This window comes from Ptychodera flava, chromosome 1 (genome assembly GCF_041260155.1).
Source record: "Ptychodera flava strain L36383 chromosome 1, AS_Pfla_20210202, whole genome shotgun sequence".
Taxonomy (NCBI): domain Eukaryota; kingdom Metazoa; phylum Hemichordata; class Enteropneusta; family Ptychoderidae; genus Ptychodera; species Ptychodera flava.
In genome coordinates this window covers 2515187-2535688 of record NC_091928.1, presented here as the reverse complement: position 1 = coordinate 2535688, position 20502 = coordinate 2515187, and the positions used below count along the sequence as shown (strand labels likewise).

At 37.4% G+C, this 20502-nt stretch overlaps 1 protein-coding gene across 1 annotated transcript; it reads right to left on the bottom strand.

Annotated features, from left to right (window-relative positions):
* LOC139118000 (sialate:O-sulfotransferase 1-like) lies at nt 1–13326 on the bottom strand. Its single transcript, XM_070681330.1, has 5 exons — nt 13239–13326; nt 11636–11795; nt 11070–11246; nt 10014–10205; nt 1–1493 (listed from the first exon to the last, which is right to left on the bottom strand). Exons 2-5 carry the CDS (start codon nt 11754–11756, stop codon nt 1138–1140), a joined length of 846 nt encoding a protein of 281 aa, XP_070537431.1. The 5' UTR covers nt 11757–11795; nt 13239–13326; the 3' UTR covers nt 1–1137.
* Nucleotides 13327–20502: the final 7176 nt, after the last annotated feature.

Sequence of the window (20502 nt, the reverse complement as noted above, 5' to 3'; positions counted from 1 at the left end):
ATCTCCGGTAACTTTAGAAGAGAGAGAGAGAGAGAGAGAGAGAGAGAGAGAGAGAGAGAGAGAGAGCCTTTTTTTCTCAAGGTCTACGTATACTTTTTAGGTGACGGCACCGAATGTATAGACACAGGGTGTTGTCTACATGTCCGTCCCCAGGGGTGGGTAGGTGTTTCGTTGTATCGCGACTGTCTATGTTACTCTGTGCTTGAATCATTTGGTAAAATACACACATCAACACCGGGCGCTAAGAACGTGAAAGTGTTTAAATGGAAATATATATTTATTAATGTGAAAAGATTGGAATTATGAAAAGAAATAAATACATTTCAGGGCACATGATATTTCTGTAGTAATTGATGTTCACGTGATCGTCAGTAAAGTACAGAGTAAGAATCACCAATTGTTTATACATTAAATAACTTGTATGACACTCTAGATCAGGGCTCCCTCCTTTTTGTAGGAACTTTAACTAAATCAAATGACTGATGAAGAGAACATATTTAAATCCTCGAAACGCCCGTCAAGTAACAACAATACAATCCTATCTAACTTCATATTTTGACTCAAAACAGCCAGTGCAAAATAGACCATCCAAAGTAAATTTTGTTTCCTTATTCAGCAGACTGTAGGAACCTTCAGGGGTGAACGGTGGGCTTCCTTATGCCAAGGCCCTTTTTTGAAAATGCCTTTTAATCACAATGATCACACTTAAAAGTACACAACCATTCTGTTGCAAATGTGTAACATTGCAGAAAAGAATTATTTCATTTAATTTGTAGTCTTTAAAGAATATCTAACAAAAGGAAATACATTTGATAATCACAAATTATACACTGATGCGTCCATAAACGAAGGTCGCACTGGGTCATTTTGGAGAACTATCTTGCTTTAAACGTTTTACCTTTGGTTAAAAGGTTAATTGGTTAGTAGTATCCTGCGACTCACATATAAATGAAAAAATAATGAAAGCCGTTTTAACAGAGAAAACAGTGAGTTACACAACATTTGAAATTGTTTTGCGGAAGAGTCAGTTTATAGCAAACACTTCAGTGTCCGCAGTATATTTAAAACGACCTGCTACGGTAGTAAGATATCAGAGCGCCCCCAACCATCTACCTTACTCCTAACAAACAACCAATCTCAGGTTGCAACACTGAACTCTCTTCGCAAAGGTGGCAGGTTTAATCGTCGCAGCCGATTGTTCACATTTGCAATGTGCTTTTCGATTTGTAGATGCATATCTGCCGTAAAAGGGTCATCGGGGACGGATTCTTGTCCTTTTCTGTGAAACGATCCCGACACATTCTTAAACACACACTGACGTCTGGCGTCCGTCATTCCCGTGTTCAGAAATTCAGTTATTTTCACCAGTTCGTCCAACGTGTTTTCCTTCAAGTTTAAATAATCAACAACCAGTAAGGGTTTCTCGATGCTAAGCCAATGCAGAGCATGTTTCTCCCAAGATGGCGCCTTCTTGGTCAAGTATTTGTACCATTCTGAAAAATAAAATAATTATATCCTATGCAGCTACTTCGATAACACTTCGTATTTTGTGTGTTTCTGTTGTCCTAATATAGGCATTATGGATATTCTGCTATTTAGATCAATTATAACCTGTTTACTCCGTTAAAATAAATGCTTCAATAAGATAAAAACCTATTACCGCCAATGCTGGGTCATCTGGTCGAACTGATGTCGTAGACGTAAGGTCCGTGACATTTCGCGACCAAACGAAATATCTAGGTCAAATCGGTATATCGACATATCGGTATTTCTGTAATAACCTAATTTCCTAATTGGTTTTGACACTCGCATTTTCGGGCAATCCCTATATATCGATACATTGATTTCCCGTATGACGATCGACATATTGGACATGCTTGATCGTCACGTGCTTCTTTTTTGCAACGGTTGCCAACTTTTTTGAATTTACATAATGTGCGGTACATTTCGCGGCCATTCCATTGTTGGAATATTAAACCTAACAATTTACATTTGAAGTAATCTGGGAAATGTGATTTTTCTGTTACATGTTGAGGAATGTTTAATTCTAACTTTGGTATCGACCAAATGTTCGATATTGTAATCAGAGTATCCCTTGAAAACAATGATCACTGCAGAACTAAAGGCTCCGAAAACGTGATCGCGGACAATTTTATTTGAAGTAGATAAAGATTTATGATGTTATCACCATCATTTTCATGTCGAAACATTCTGTGGATGCATTGTATACGTTAGCCACATCACACTCTGATGACGACAGACATACACCAAAAGTCACGTATCGTCACTGAAATGTTCTACTCCATCTTGTGCAAGTCTCTCTTTGCATCTCTACCGCCTTGTCATCTGCCTTGATCGACACGACTCCGCTCTATCAGGACCGCACTACTTTCACAGGAAAGAAGGTTGCAGAATGGTCAACGCTCAGAGTTTGGAATGGGAGAAGGCCACCCGACGCATGGCATCCTCGTTATTACCCAGGCAAAAAATTGGTAGCCCTCATGTTATGCCCAATCAAATTTAATCCTTCTAGAGAGCTATTTACACCAAGATTTTTCACAGTCGTCATATTTCTTTTTTCACACTAACTTTTATGTGGTCGACATTTAGCTTCAAGTAAAACCATCAACAAAAAACTGCAAAAGACGACCAAACGAACGAAGGAAGACTCTGTAGTAACATAAAATTGTATAAGTCCTTTACGCTTTTGTATTTTTAAATCTTGCCACAATGTCACCAAATCACTTAGCAACGAATTTTAGCCCTGAACACCCCTCGGCCAAATTTCTATCGAATTAAAAAATGACATTTGGACGATAGATAATTTATTAGGCTAAAAATCTAAATACTGAATGCAAATTATCATTTCAGTGAAATTACATATTCTTAATCATCAAATTCAAACCGAATGAATAAAAAATTGAATGGCCGCAATGTGTACGGCAAGGAACGAATAGCATATTTAAGTTAGTAAAACATGACATTAAACTGGTCCAATAATCATTTCCATTCAAGGTAATGCATTACCAGGTCCATTGGACATTTGTGATTTACAAATTTAAGTAGGACCATCCTGAACCACTGATAGTTAGTGGTGGTTCCAGGTATCCGGCATGGGTAAGCGTACCCTACTAGCATGCTACATCCGTCAGGATTGGTCCAAAATTGTCTAAATATTATATGAAATGATACAGTATATGAATCACTGTAATAAGTCAAAGCCGGGAATGCTGTAGCTAATCATTTGAGTGACCGAGGTGTCATATTTGGTCACAATGTCGTCTTATCGACCGTTGAACTTTTTGAAAGTCCTCATGAGTCTTTTGGATGTGTATCCCTGTCTCACTAGTTTTGATACCAATAAGCTGTTTCTCATTTGAAAATTAGTAAGTTAGTAAAGGCGTGTCTATTTGACGTAAGGAAAATGGCATTCTAGCAATAAACCTACAAGTCGATATGTCTATTCGAAACACATATATTGTTTGGCCACCACAAGTCACGGATTACGTAGGCTACTGATGGGCAGGGGTGTAAACTGTTTCCCTGCAATCGTTGATATTAATTTATCTGCGACAGACGGCTGAAATATTGTAAATGGACACGGGCATGTGGGCTATTGCCTCACGAGAAAGCTCGGCTGTACAGTGGGTAAAGAATATATTTCAGTAAGCTCTGGAATACAAAATTTAGAAGAATTTAAAATCCGTGACATTCACGGCCAAACAGTATTTGTATTTCGAATAGACACATCGACTAAAACAGGTTTAGGAGTAAAATACCATTTTCCTTTCTATCAAGTACGTCCAAACGGCAAGCTTTTACAAACCTGTAACTTGCCTTTCTGTTTTCGCCACAATGCGGCCTTGGATTGTTTCATTCATTCATTCCCCTTGAATTATATGAAGACGTATATCATTTGGTTGCGATAAGTGATTTAACTGAAGTGCTAATGATCCCAAATGTCTGACTGAAAACTGTGCCGCCAAAGCATTTATACTTAAATGGTTATATAAGAGAATATAAGAACAATCTAGAACTTCTAGTGATATGGTAATTACTGTTCTAAAATATCTCCACTTGTGACTAATTGAATTTCCAAAAGGTTCCAAGCATGACTAATTGAATTGAAGGACAATGACCTTAAGGTAGAACGCACCTCGGGGACAGAAATTCGGGCCTTCAAATTTTTTCAATTTTCTTCTGACCTACCACTTGTGGGGGCTCATTTTGAAGCTCTTGGCGAAAGAAAAGTTTTCACCGTCTTAGTTTTTTGAAAATCGAAAATTTTATTTTTTCCCATAGAGTTTACACAGAGATGGCGGCCATTTTGAATTTCAAATATCGATAAATCGCAAGATATTTGTCTCTCTAGTACCAAAGTTTGCACGGTGACCCCTGATTTTTATTCTTGCTTTGTTAAGAGAATGGTTCAAAGTTTCACTGAGGAAAATATGAGCAAAAGTTTAAGTCTTTCACTTTCGAGGTGCATATTACCTTAAGAATGTTCTAGACTAATTAAACTAAGGTCGTTGGTGTGGGGGAAAATGACCTACAAAACAGGAAGCATTACCGACATGTTGTATCGGGCATTTTCAATTTTGTCCTGGGAGTTTACAAAATTGTCCTAGGCATTCAATGTTTTACTGGGCATCCAACCTATTTTCCTTGGTATTTCATATGTTGTCTCAGGCATTCACAATGTTGTCCTAGGCATTCAACATGTCATACTAGGCATTCACCATGTTGTCCTGGACATAATTGAGTATGCGCATACAGCTCAACATAGTTGCAATGCTATAGTGTAATTAACATAGATAAAGTCTAAAGCTCATATAACAGGAATGTCCAACAAATTGTATCTGCAGAGTTCATAATCATAGACCATAGCAGCAAGACTGTCTCTTGAGTAACCAGAACCATTTGGTACCGATCTTCTGACTTTGAAAGGGAAGTTACTGTATTGCACACTTGCCCGTGTAAGGCACAGAGGAAATATCAATGAGGTCATGTAGGCAATGGATACATGACCAAACATTACTGAAATCCTTTAACATATTGTCTGAGTATTAAAGCTGGGGAACACTGCTGCAAATTTTAGCATAAATCATTTTCAGATGATCAAGGGCATATCAAAGCAAGTAATTGTGTGGATGGGCCATATCAGACAAAATCAAAGGATTTGAGGCAGTGACTTCCATTTCCTTTCTCCTCATGGGCAAATTATGAAAGAATGAGAAAATGGCGGGAAAAACCATTGTGGTCCAAGAGTGGTATAAACAAGCTACAAAGAGCACATGGACACCAGGTATTATTTATTACTGTAATTAAAAGGCAGTGTGATAGTCGTTAAAGTGTGTTGTATTTTTGTGTACAGATAAGCCATGGGGCAAGGCGTATAGCCATGATCTTATACGCTTATAACAATATCTACTCTTTGGCACACTGTTTTGAAACCTGCAGTCAGTACTTCCTCCATGATTTTACATAATAAATTGCATGGATAGATGTACGTGTTTACAATGTTTGTTCTCGCTGAAAGTACACTGCCTCCATGTAGAATGTCTACGTTTAGGACTGATAGTATTTGCATTTGGTTATGTGTCTTTCTGCTAAGGCAGTTCTGTTTGTGAACTCTGTTATTTCAGTGTATTGCTATAATGATTTTGGTTTTTGATCTTCTGTGGTTTGAGGAACAGGCAATATGTGTAAGGGCGCACAATGTTAAAAATTAGGTTACAACATTCAACTCGTACTGTTACCGTAGTGCAGACCATAATGTGACCTCTACGTTTACATATGCCAATATGAGTTGACAATGTCATCACAGAATCTGACCTTTGTGATCAAAGTGTACATATACAACGGATTTGTAATGAACTGCATTCTGTAATTGATAACTCGAGACACCGTGACTGAGATACCATTGCCTCAAAGTCTGTCGATGATTAATTCCAAAGACAACATTGACGACTTCCTTACGGAACTCTATTAGAGTGTAGAAATGCCCATCGCTTAGGGGTGGACCATTTGATATCCTGGGGGGCTTGGAAGATTGGTGGAGAGCCATTATTTTTTTTCCCACCTGCTTCACCATGAATTATTTTTTTCTACAGGGCATATGCTGGCAACTTTTTTTTCACTTTCCTTCTTCGAGATATATTTTTTTTTACCAAATTTCGGTGCAATGTTTGTTTGCTTGGTTTTCACACCCGCTAACAAGATGCTGTTCTATCGCACACAGACTATATTCAAGAAACTAAATAAAGATATGTAAATACATGTACATTTTTGATTCACTTTACAAAAATATCAGTTTATAGATCTTATTTATACCATGGGTAACACACTGAAAATACAAATCAAACAACCTGATTACTGAGTTCTACATTAAGCATTAACAAACTTACAGTGAAAACTTTTCTGAGAACATCACTGGTGTCATCAGAAGAGATGATGGTATCCTACATATATTTGTAAAATCATGTACATTTACAGGCATTTACTTGTGCTTGAAAAAAATATGTCATTGTCTGACAAGTGTCCTGGTTTGAGTGATATTAGCAAGTTGAACAGTCCACTTGACTGACTGAGTTCACTTGACCCAGTTCATGGCAGGCTGTCTCTCTTCTTGTGGTATTTTGACAAAATCCATACATTCAGATTTACACATTTCTGGAAAACACTGGTGAGCAATTTCAATTTCAGCATACTTCCTCTAATCAGAAGGTCATGTATACTGTACAATTGTTCATATTCAGTTATTGTTCCTCAAGCTTGAAATGGTTTATCCTTTATAAAACTCCAGAGCTACTGCTTGATTTTTATTGATGCTGCAGTGTGCATCGAACAATTGCCAAGATTTTTTTTCCCGAGTCGCAATGGTCCATAATTGTTTTTCCATCAGCCACTTAAAGCCAGATTTTTTTTTTCGAGCAACTCCATCTGGCATCTTTTTTTTCCCCAAATCTTCCAAGCCCCCCCCCCCCCAGGATATCAAATGGTCCACCCCTTATTACTGTTTGATTGCTCCATGTATTTGTTGGTTCATGGTTATACATTGCATTGAAACTTCATTTTGAATAATTAGGTAAATAAGAACACGGTCCCATTTGTTCAATCACTTTATAGCAACGTCAACGTGAAACGACAATAACCAAACAAGTACAGAACAGGTTGAAAATGCGAGAATGTCTGCAATGCCTGGTTGCACATGCGCATTGACACAAAGGTCATGTATTGTACATGACGTACGTACTATGCAATGTTCTCTATATGGCGTCAGAATAAATTGAACCACAATCCCTTCACACTAGCTAAGCACCATGATTGCAATGCTAAGAAAATGTGAGGTGAAAGTATTGTAATGAATTTCAGATTGTTGTTGGTATCTGTGTCAAGTTTCAATAACATATTGCAACTTTTTGTCAGTTTACAGTATTTTATTTTCTGCTTCTGTGTCATCGTTTGCTGGCATTTTCGTGAGACCATACTTCATAGGCAGCTTGTAAATGATCGTCTAGGTATCTATCTATTGACAGCAACATCTTTTTTGTAGACATTGTGTCGAATATGAGTTAGTAAGCAACACAGCAAAATTCCCTTGTGAAATTAGTAGATTGTACGAAATGGTATTAGCTACATGTATGTTCTCTTTCTATATATATATATATATATACATCGGTTGAGACAAAAGTGATATAAGCACCGGAGTTTATCTATATTAATTATACTGTAACATTGCAACTAAGTTTAAGTGTATGTGTATAGTCAATTATGTCAAGGACAAGATCGTAAATATCTGGGACAACATTGTCAAAGCATGGGACAACATGTTAAATGCCAAAGACAATGATAACCTTGTTAACATAGCGCCAATGACACTTGGCTCACACTTGGTTCAATGTGGCAGGCCAGAGTGAGAATACATAACTAAGTTATCCCCTGGGAACATGCATACCAATATGACGTCAAAACAAATTCAATAATCCAAATCATACAAGGTAATAAATTACCAGGTCCTTTAGTATAAAATATCAAAAATAAAATATTTACAAGACAATGAAGGACAATCTTGAACCACGGATGCAATCATAAGTGGTGGTACCAGGTGTCTGGAATGGGTAAGCGTACCCTGCTAGCATGCTACACCCGTCAAGCATGGCCCTGAAGTGTTCAAAATCAATGGCAACTCAGTGAAGCTACCGTATGAGGTCAAAGTTGGGCTTGTTTCACCAGCATTGATATTGTTGATTCAAGTTTCAAGCAATTGGACGAGCGATCTCAGAGAAAATGATATTTTTACCAAAAAAGGGGGAAATTGTCCAAAAAAATACAATTTTAACAAATCGAACGAACGTCCCCATAAAGAACCTGCATACCAAGTTTCAACCAAATCTGGCCAGTGGTCATTGAATTTTAGCATTTTGCAGGATTTTCCCCTTTTTTTTTACCTCATTTGCATATTTTTGACGCTGACATGTTCATTTAAACAATTTACATCCCCACCCCTGGGTGTACTTGTACACCAAATACTAAGATGGTAGGTGAGGGTACATACATTCATACATACATACATACATACATACATACATACACACACACACACACACACACACACACACACACACACACACACACACATACATACATACATACGTACATACATACATACATAAAAACTCGAACAACATGGAAACTGTCCAGGACATAGGATATTATATAGGTAATGCACAGAAGAACATGTTGAAAACCCAGGACAACATTTTGAATATAAAGGACAACATGTTCAATGTCTCGAACAACATTGTAATCACCCGGGGCTACATGTCGCGTGTCAGAATAGCGTGTGGAATTCCAATTATTTAAATCTTTGATGCCTTGGAGATAGTCGTATGACCAGAATAACACATCATTAGATGCCCAAAGCAACATTATGAATGTCCAGGACAATTCTGGCAATGCCTCAGACAATATGTTAAATGCCCAGGGCTACATTGTAAATGCCCATCACAACATGTTGAATTCATAAGAAAACACGTTAAATGCACAAGACGTGAATAGTGCAACATGTTTAATGCTCTACATGATATGACTTCACTGACGTCAGCAATGGTTTTCCATACGTTGCCCTTACTTCATAATACATCAAACAACTGTGTAGGTTGTAAAGTGTTAAAAGTTGCAATTTTGGCTTCTTGTTAGGACACACTATGTCAAAGTTGAAGATTGTATCGATTGTGGAATATGGTTTTACCGCTAGCCTTGAAAATAACCTATTCATGTAGCCAGCTACAAATGCATGAGTGGTGAAACCACGTCGATGTAATCTGCAAGCTTGTACATACAAGATGGCCAGATTTGTAATGTGAACATCAGTGTGGAGTAAGTTGAAATGGCTGCAACGTGGTAATGAGCAGGGGGATGTTAGCACTGGTGGCTGATGGGAATGATTCAACAATAGGTACCAGTTTGGATGTCATGCAAGTGTATGCATAGTATGCTTATGAGATGGTGATAACGAGTATGAGGCGGATCTGGCTTTTATCAGAGTAGTACTAATGTTGATGTGTTATTGTAGTTAAGGGGTGACATGAGACCACTGTGAATTAGCTTGCACAGATTGATAGACGTGACCTTACTCAGCGCTAATCATGATTATAGTAGAGCCATAATCATCCATTTTTATAACCTCTACTCTCAAAGAAACAAAAAATCGAAATCTTGCAGTATTATTAGTGTGGTTCTGTTGAAACTTCCAGCCTGTCGAAAGATGGCGGAACACATAATATATAACAAAATCGTCCTCTTTGAGATAAATTTTATCACTGGCGAGGGCAACTGAACTGGCTTCCGAGGTCTACCAAAAACCTTTCTCTCAGTGACAGTAATTCATGAAGCTATCAGATTATGAAGGACAACTGAGATAAGATCTCTCTGGCTCTACTGAACAAATTTAAAATACATGTTTTCATAATACAACGTGGCATTCGTTGTAGGTGTGATTTCTAGATTACCTTTACTATCGAAGTCTGACGTAGACGCTGTTCTGGTTTTCCCAGCCATTCGACGGTTAAATTCGGCTATAAGTGCTTTGTAGGGGTCACGTATTAGTAGTATAGCTGACTGACAGCCCTTTAGGTAATTACCATGTAATTTCACCGTTAACGTTGTGCCAAGAGTATAGTCTTCATATTCCCCAATGAAACCTTTAAAACGAGAAATTGGCAAACAAGGATCACTTCTAACAGTAAAATGTTCAAATGGACTGATTTGGGTTTGAAATTTGCTAAAGCTTAACTTTAATTGGCAGTGCACTTATCATCGCCGCTTAGTTACCAGCACGGTATAGACTAGTACTTTAAATCACCATTAACTATAAATTACCGTACCTTGTTCTAGAAAAGGAATATCACATCAAAATGCGAAGCCTGTGCAGTGCAGCCTGTATGTACATAAAACCCAATGTTTTTAAACCCAATGTTTCTATTAACAAAATACTTAGGTCTTGGTCTGAGGGAGAGATGGAGATATGCTTTCCTGAGACAAAATAGACAAGAACATGGTATGTACACCACGTGTACAACTGCTTAATCACCTTAAGCTGTCTGGCAGATAACGTTGGGATATAAACGTTTGATTTGGAGGATGTTTTCCAATGACCTTTGTAGAAGTACCATATCGATTTATAGGTTTTGTTTGAACTACTAAGCCTGCTCTACGATATTTTATATTGAAATATAAATTTGCCATGATTCATGATTCAATAACCAAGCATTATTCACAATCTGTCCAAAGCTTAACACAGACAGTATTCACGGTATTGTCTTTTTAACATTTCAGTGTTTACGAAGATAACAGAATGCTTATTTTCTGGACCCACTTTTGCTCCGAACAGTAGCTTTGAACATGTGCAAATTTAAACATTTCTAAATACAATGTTTTAGCAAACGACGAGGCATAGTAGCTGCCAAACGTTGTTCGTAATTCATTGTGTCATATAGTTGATCATCTACATGCAATAGGTGTAATGAAAATCATGAAATGAGGGTTGAAAGACATCTTGTATTTACCGTTTGCATATAGTATTGCGCTGCGGTACACGGACCCTGTGTAAGTACCGGTGGATAACTGTAAAAGATGTCTTAACCACGTGTTACCAGATCCAGGAAAACTAGCCAAGGCCACTATCGGATTGGTGTTCTCAGCAGAAAGTGAAACATTACAGTTAAGATCATCATCTCGTACTCCTAGCGAAACATCATTTGAAAAAAATAGTAAGGTTATCCAAATCAGTCGTCCATCACACAGCATTACAATGCATTTCCATTCGGTGCCACAGCTCAGTGTATGAGACAGGCACATTGCATGACTGTACAAAACAAACGAATAGCTTAGGTAACTCGACACATTTCAAAGTCACCGACTTATATGTATATTCAACAACAACAACAACAACAACAACAACATACACACACACACACATATATATATATAATATATATATGTATATATATATATATATATATATATATATATATATATATATATACACATACATATATATATATATATATATTTGTTGCCATAAGCAAGTACCACATTACGAGTTGCAATTACAAGTAAAATTAAAACTCACGTGACATATCATGTCCACGATGGACTTTGGGGTAAAGTGTATTCGGTAAGGCTACAAATAGTCCGATAGGAAGTAAAAGCAACATGCTTCCGGCCAACACAGCAAAGTATCTTTTCCCCATTCTTCTCCTTTCTTTACTTTCAGTTTCGCAAGTTCAAAACTGTAAACAAGAACGCAAACGCAGCCCAACAGTCTAGTCAGTATTTTCAAGCTTTCGATTTGATAATGATCACATTTCGAGCCCATTTATTTATTTATTGACGGTTATAATAATTTCACTAAGAATCCCATCTTTGACCCATTATGCCATTGGAAAAACACTACAATGACTTGAGAGGAACTAGTGCCTGGTCACATGACCATAAATGTGTTGTCTTCTGCCAACTTTGGAATGATAATGGCTAGTAAGGTAAGATATTGACAACTTACTTTTATGTAAGAGGGTAATATAAAGGGAAATTATGGTAGATGATGGCTGAAATGGTATTGTATCGCTGTTGGCTTACTTCTACGGTTGAATTTTATATTAGAAAGGCAGATGTATGACACGTATTTAAACTATACGATTCATGGACTTATGGACAGGACTTATGGATCAACATACGGCATGAGTTCATTCAATTTGTCAAATTGAGAACAACATAGAATCTGTTTTGCAAACAATATACAGTAAGCATAAAATTTGGCAATTTACGAAACAAATCGAGGTGGCATCTAAATAACTCACATTTTGGAGGAAGAAAATTACAGTATATTCGTCCTAACGTTCCTGACTTTGTATCTACATTTTGCTCAAGACATATTGACCAGAGAAGCAGTTAAATCTATTATTTCCAATATTGTGCAGTGGACATCGCTTTTAATTATTAACAATGAAAAGAGAACTTCGAAAAAAGCTATAAGCTTATTGCAAGTCCTAGTTGACATTTTTATCATGCTGTATAGTGAACAGGACAGAACTAAATGAGACATACAGACATGCGTGTATGTATGTATGTATGTATGTATGTATGTATGCATGTATGTATGTATGTATGTATGTATGTATGTATGTATGTATGTATGTATGTATGTATGTATGTATGTATGTATGTTGTCTGTATGTGTGAACACATTGATTATCAGAGTAGAAAGATGTAAATACATTACAAAATGTTGGAGTGGGGGAGCTGGTCTCTTGAATTTGCTGAGTTGGTTGCCCCTCCTTGCTGTAGCAGATAACCCCACATGTATTTAACCATTACAGGTATGGAACACGTACTTCCTGCTAATTCAACATTACAATATTGCCCATATGTGGGCCCTTTTTGTCAGTTGGATGGGTGCCCAGCCGATCATTTCTAGAAGGGTATAGTTTACCATAACCTTTTTACTGGCCAGAAGGAGTGTATTTGTCTTTTTTTGACTGAGCTGTTAACACTGTTTAGCCATCGACCTCTCGCTGCAAGACTTATGGATCAACATAAGGTAGAAACTTGGTCAAGGTCTCTTATTTGGTCAACATAATGTTGTCCATTACTTTTAAACATGCATCTTGAGTGGAGCGATTTATTGAACAGTGGATACAAATGCATCGAAACATTAGAAACTCTTTGATACTCACAGAATTTTCTGAAGAAAGAAATTCTCTGAAATGGCACACTCCTTTACAGTATTTAGACGTCACTAATGCCACGACCCTAGTCAATAAGATGACCCTTGACTGGGGAAGCGCCCGCATAAGCCTCGGACATTACGTTTTTTTGTTTTTTGTTTTTATAAAAAAAGAGTTTACGCATGTAAGTTCATCAAAACACGATTGGAACTAATTTGGGATAGTTAGATGGTGAAATAATGTCGATTTAATCTACAAATGTTATCTCATCTGCTTTACTTTTCACATTACACAGTTGATTTTATGAGTAATTTGTGATATTGCAACATTCAGCTATATGGCACCTAACACTTTTAAGAAATTGGCACGATATGAAAATCCAATTATCCAAAATTAGTTCCAATCGTGTTAAAATTATTAACCTACCGTATAATTTGTTATGTTGTGACAATGCGGCCATAATCGGTAAAAGGTTGTAGATAATTGTGATTATAAGTAATGTATATTATAGAAATAACAGGCGTCGCGTTAACGTTTACTTATGGGCAAGGGCGGGAGGAAAGCCAAAAATTAACGGGCGAGGCTTGCCGAGTCCGTTAATTTTGGCTTTTCTCGAGCCCGCGCCCATAAATAAACGTTAATGGTCAGAGCTGAGTCTATTATTTCCATTATATCATCAACGATCCCCCAAAACCGTCAAAATTTAAGAAAATTTCCCACGCGAACGACAACGGGGCCCAGAACTAGTCAGTTAGTGCCCGCACTTTAAAAATTTTGCAAATCCGAATATTTAAAAAAAATTGTCTAAACTTGGCCCACAAGTGTTCCATTTTATTTTGTGATTGATTATGATCCTTGTACAAGTTACAGTTTACGTTTTAGCTGAAAAGTTACGATGTTAACAATATTTTCCATATTCACGGGCACATAAACAAACCATTATTGCGTATTTGTAGTCGGTCACATGGTTCAGCTCGACCAATTAAAATGCGACGGACAGGGCATGGTAATATAATTAGCAATATTATGTAAATGTTAATTGAGTAAGCTTGAGAACATCTAGTGTCATCGAATGATATCATTACAAGAATAAGCTTTGCATATTGGAATGTCTTATTGTCAAGGTTGTCAAACCGTTATTCCTAGGTGCTTGCCTACTTGCGGCCCTTCCACTTCGCTATGTATTCAAAACAAAGTCTTTCCAAAGGAAGCTTGTTCAAATTCAGTCGATATAGGATAGTGTAAGCTATTTGTTGTGCTAGTGTTTTGGCTAGTTAAGAAATCCCACCAAGATGGCTGCACTCCGACCATTTTAAAATTGTAGACAACAGCATAACAATAACAAACCTCAGTGAGCAACTGAAATAACAGAAAAGAAAATAACAGTGTTTTGTATTATCACTTGGAAACAATGGAAATATTTGGGAGAAATTTGACGCTTCTGTCACCCAAGTAATGAACGACAGCATTAAGTGATTCATTAAATTACATCACTAAAAAAATTGTCAATGCTTGGACTAATCATTTGGCATGCTGGTAGGTTACGCTTAGTATATTCTAGACACTTGGTATCACTACTTACTGCTGGGATTACAGCATGGTTCAACTTTACATTGTAAAAAATAAATTTTGCACATATTTAGCCATCCTCAAAGCAACTCTCACGAACCTCCATGCAACTCTGCAAACTCGTGACATGTATTCGCTTTTAGCCGACCTCAATCTAACTCGCGCCATGGAGGTTGAAGGCGCGCCAACCTCGATGCAACTCGCGCGAGCTAACTCGTCACTTCATACGCTTTGAGCCAAACTTAAACAACTCGAGCGAACCTCAATCAGCGTCACACATGAACGGTAAGGATTGTCATACCCTATGTCTTTTTTAATTTCTAATTTACTCAACCTATAGTAAACGTTCAGCATTCAAAGGGAAGTAGTCGTCGGAACTGCGCATGTGCAACTTTCTTGTTTACAAACAATGTATTTCATGTACTATATATAGATGCATCATGTCAAAATAGCTGTAACATTTAACTTTTATGATATACATTAAGACCAACATGTTTTAACTTTCATCAATCGCCAACGTTTTCATTGACCCTTAATACGTTTGGCTATGATATTGCCAATAAAGATATACACTATAAACCTTGGGTGTCTTTGTCTTATTTTAGCACTGGTTTTGTAAAGGTTTCTTTTCGTCCTTCCCTTGCCTCGCTCGTGATAATCTTATGCTAAGTTTTATCAATATGCTGCATCCCAGTATATTGTTCGATGCGTTTGATTGCCTAATGCATCAAAATAAGCAAGGGTAAGTTATTAGTCTGTGGACGCTGTAGCCAGATTATCACTGGATTAACTTTGACAAAATTAAACTTGAACGCACCATGAAGTGTAAACAGAATTGTACCCTTGCTGGTGCGTGAACGTTGTTGACTCTTTCGTTGTTGACAGTTTTTTATGAAATAAACGACTTGTGATACTTATTTTCCTACATTTACCTTAAAATAATACTCAAATTATGTTTGGAGCTTGAGACTTGCCATAGCGTGTCCCGTTTCTAGTATTGCGCATTGATTGTCACTATCGCTTCCGTATATCATTTGATTCAGCACAAACCCCTCGTTAAAAATAATGGTTCAATATTTATTCATCTGCTGTATTCTCAGCACCAAGCAAAGATATATGGTGATTACGATTTCCAAAGAAATGGTCCGTAAACTTACAGGAGATTTATAATTCCACAATCTGATGCTCTACTTTAATTTATCATTTCAAATAACTTGTAACTCACTAATGTTATTTTGATATCACAAGATCTCACCACTAGCAATCCCGTCTTTATTAAAATGCAAAAGTTTAACTAAAGCTTTATAAATCTTAAAAAGAGGGTTCAATTTTGACAATACCAATAAAAAGAAGACATTTTTCGTTGCCAGTTTAGTTCATCGTAAGTGTAATCTTAAAGATGTAAAGAAACTCCCTCAATACGGATGATCATCACTTTCAGAACAACTACGTAAGAGCAACTTTTTTGTAACTTATTCAAAGCCATGAAAAAATCACCAAAAAAACCCCATCAAAGCAAAAATTAATAATAGTTTCAGAATTCTAATCATATGTTCAACTGAAAGGCTAAGAATTCAGAAGTTCTAAATTACGAGCTGGAGGTTCTAGCAGTTTTGATTCTGGTGAATGTAATGTAGGGCGCTCGAAAGCCACCTCTGGTTCTAAGGCTATCCTTTTTGGGAATTGGTTCACAAGAAATGGCGTGAAGTTGGTTGAATTGGAGGTGTTAATGATTTAAATTGGAAGAGATTAAACACAGAACTATGCGTTGTTTGCGGCAAAGACGTAACCCTACAACGTAACGGCCGTGGGGGAGGCATTGCAACGATTTTGAAGTCGTCACTGTCAGTGTCACTACATCCTATTTCAGACTCTGTTACATCAATGGAAATAATGGAGGTTCGTGTAAAGAATCCATCATCCCATATCACTTTAGTCACTGTCTACCGTCCACCGCCAAATCGAACGAATGGTTTCACCGTCGACGATTTTATCAACGATTTCACTACATTCTTTTCTTCTCACCTCACAGATAACTCCCCACTTGTTATCGCTGGTGACTTCAACTTTCATTTTGAAGACGCAAACTGCTCAAGTGCTCAAAAATATCGTGACATACTTGATTCATTTTCTATGCGCCAATGGGTCACTGGTCCTACACATCGTGCTGGCCACACTATTGATCATATACTCACTCAAACTGAAGACAGTATCATCGCCAATGTTCGTCTTGAATCAATCTTCGCCATTTCGGACCATTTCCCGTTACTGTTCTCTCTAAATAGTCATTTTCAAGCAAAAAATATCCGGAAATCTGTGATTGCAAGAAATATGAAATCCTTTTCTGCTGTCCAGTTTGAATCAGATTTATCTTCGACCATCTGCTTTGAAACAGTCCATGGAATTTCAAGCAAAATGCAATTGTTTAACAATAGCATTCGTGATACTTTTGATCGCGACGTTCCTACAAGTGCAAGACAAACAGAAAGATTCCTTGATTGACAAATTCTATCGTCACTGCACGGAAAAACAGAATGAAAGCAGAGAGAGTGTGGAGAAAATCAAGACTAGAGATATATCGCCAAATTTACAGATCATATCGGACTGATGTCGTGCACCTTGTGGAAGCTGCCAAGAAAAAACACTACGCTGATCTCGTTGACAATAGTACAGGTAACCAAAAACTGTTGTTTCAAATCGTTAGACAATTACTTGGCCATGATGAGATTTCTATACCCCTGCCAACTCATGATGATCATCTGGAACTAGCAAATCGCTTTGCTAAGTTTTTTCTTGATCGTGTGAAGTTACTTGTTTACAAGTTTGATACTATACCCACTATTTCAAATTATAAACTTTCAAAGCCTACCACTGTAGCGCGTGTTGAGTCTAAACTCGATGTTTTTAAACCCACAACTGCTGATGAAATATCTAGCATTATCGGTTGTTCACCATCAACATACTGTTGCTCAGATTCAATTCCCACAAAGTTTTTTAGGAACCCTGTTATTGTAAATGTTCTTTTACCACATCTTACTCAGATTTTCAACGACTCTTTGCAGTCAGGTTCTGTACCTGATCATAGAGAAAGATAGATAGAGTGGCAACGGGTATTGTTTAAGGCGTGAAGCGGTTACGTAACCCATCCATGTTCGCCTCGCCTCAGGTTGCTCTCGCCTCTCTTTTCCGAAGAGTGCCGACCATGAATCCTTCGGTAGTTTTCGGACTTTCGCCAATTGTTAAGCGAAAGTATGTTCGGCAAAGTTTGTGTTGTTGTTGTCGTGTGGTGCTGAGCAGAATTGACGTGCTGGCGAAAACGGGAGTGTTTTGAGCTTCAGGAAAATGAGTTTTACCGTTTTAAAAATTCCTCTCATATTTTTATGAATATATAATGAGTGTGTTTGAACCAAATTTGAAAGTCTTTTATCGATACTGTCTTGTTTTACTCAATGGTTTACGGTCAGTCGTACCCTCTTTTACACGTGCGTCAAGGAAGGACATGTTTATGAAACTGCTAGCGTGTTATGTTTTGATTGGCGTGAAGCAGTGTTTCTTGCCTGAGAGCTCACAAAGTAACTATGGTTGCTACACGACTGGCAGTACGATGCCATCTCGTCGTATTTTTCGCATAATCTCGTGTAATGATACAAGGAAGTGTGGAATGCAGAGGAATAAGCTCCGAACTTACAGACTATTTAAGACAAAAATTGAATTTGAAAGTTACTTGCTAGATATAAGATCTTTTACCTATAGGAGGTGGCTGACAAAACTAAGAATTTCGGATCACAACCTACAAATAGAACTGGGTAGAAGGTCAATTCCAAAAGTTCCTGCAAATGAAAGATTCTGCAAGCATTGTAAGTCTTTAGTTGAGGATGAATTTCACTTTGTAATAGAATGTCCAAAATACAGAGCTTATCGAGATAGTCTATTTTCATCCACTAGTTTGTATAATCCTGGCTTTCTTGATTTGAATGATAGAGAAAAGTTCATGTATATCTTTACTCACGAAAACAAACTACCTCTTGCCAAATTTATTTCTTGTACGTTAGTTCCTCCCCCAGCAGCAGCTTCATCCAGTGTTTGCTGAGTTTTGTAATTTTTGCCTTACCGCACTCCTTGAGTGTGTTGTTGAGCAATAAAGTAAAGTAAAGTAAAGTATGTAATCATCAACCACAAACAAAGCCTCCAAAAAGTTTAACACCTATGGAGCTCATTTTAATATGAAAAGCCAATAGTCTACCGAGACGACCATGGAACAAAAGGCATGCAAGCGTTGCGACTGTCTATGTTACTCTGTGACCTGATGTATTTAAGTTAGCCGTTGTTAAACCACTACTCAAAAAACCATCTCTAAATCAGGAAATTCTCAAAAATTTTCGGCCTGTTTCAAATTTGTCGTTTTTATCGAAGATTCTGACATATTAAATACCTATATAGTCAGCCATTCATTAGATGAACTAATGCAATCTACCTATAAGCCAGGACAAAGAACTGAAACAGCTCTTTTAAAGGTAACAAATGATATTTTGCTTGCCCTCGATGATAGGTGTGATGTATTCTTGGTCTTACTTGACCTTTCTGCTGCATTTGATACTGTCAACCACACTATTCTATTAGATCGTTTAAGAGACCAATTTGGTCTTTCTGGTTAAATGCACTTAAGTGGTTTGAGTCATATCTTTCAAATCGAAGTCAGTGTGTTCTTATAAATTCCACTCAATCATCATTTTATCCACTTGATACCGGGGTACCTCAGGGATCAGTGTTAGGTCCAATTCTTTTCAATGTTTGTACCTCTCCGCTCGGTAAATTAGTAGCCAGTTATTGATGTCTTTATAGTTTTTACACTGATGATTCAACATTGTACATGTCTTTCACAAGGGATAATGCCATTAAATGCCATTCAAATCTTGAAAATTGCATTTCAGATGTCAGACTCTGGATGTCTACAAATTTTCTCACTTTAAACGATGATAAAACAGAATTTGTAATTTTCTCCTCGGATAGTCCATCAGATAGAAATGTAACAGAAATTTGTGTTGGAGATGCTAAAATTCCTGTTTGCTATCAGGCCAAAAGCCTAGGCGTCATCCTTGACTCTCATCTCACACTGAGACCTCATGTTTCAGAGATCTGCCGTACAGCAACCTTTCATTTACGACGCATTGCACGTATTCGTAAATATTTATCAAGGTCTGCCACAGAACAACTTGTCCATGCTTTTATCACATCTCGTATTGATTTCTGTAACTCTCTGTTGTATGGACTTCCGAACAATTTAATCATTCGGATTCAACGTATTCAAAACATGGCTGCAAGAATTGGAACTCGTTCAAAAATCTCTCTTCATATCACCCCTGTTCTGTACCAGTTGCATTGGTTACCGGTGACACAGCAAATTATGTTTAAGATGTTAGTCCTGACTTTTAAGTGTATTCACGGACTTGCTCCCAGTTATCTTTCAAATATGATCTCACTCTATGTTCCATGTCGTAACTTGAGGTCAGCTGACCAGTTCAGACTTTGTCCGGTTCGATCGCGCACAAAGAAGTATGGAGATCGTTCGTTTAGTGTAGCAGCTCCCATACTCTGGAACAGTCTTCCATTAGATATTTGGCGTTCTCCTAGCCTGTCAATTTTTAAAGCTAATGTTAAAACTTTCCTTTTTAAATCTGCTTTTTAGACTTTGGTTTTAGATGGT

Coding starts and splice junctions, on each gene's coding strand:
- LOC139118000 (XM_070681330.1), bottom strand. CDS start 11,756: ATGGGGAAAAGATACTTTGCTGTGTTGGCCGGAAGCATGTTGCTTTTA. Junction 10,206..11,069: donor CGCAATACTATATGCAAACG/GTAAATACAAGA, acceptor CTCGTTTTAAAG/GTTTCATTGGGGAATATGAA. Junction 1,494..10,013: donor GTCAGACTTCGATAGTAAAG/GTAATCTAGAAA, acceptor TTTATTTTTCAG/AATGGTACAAATACTTGACC.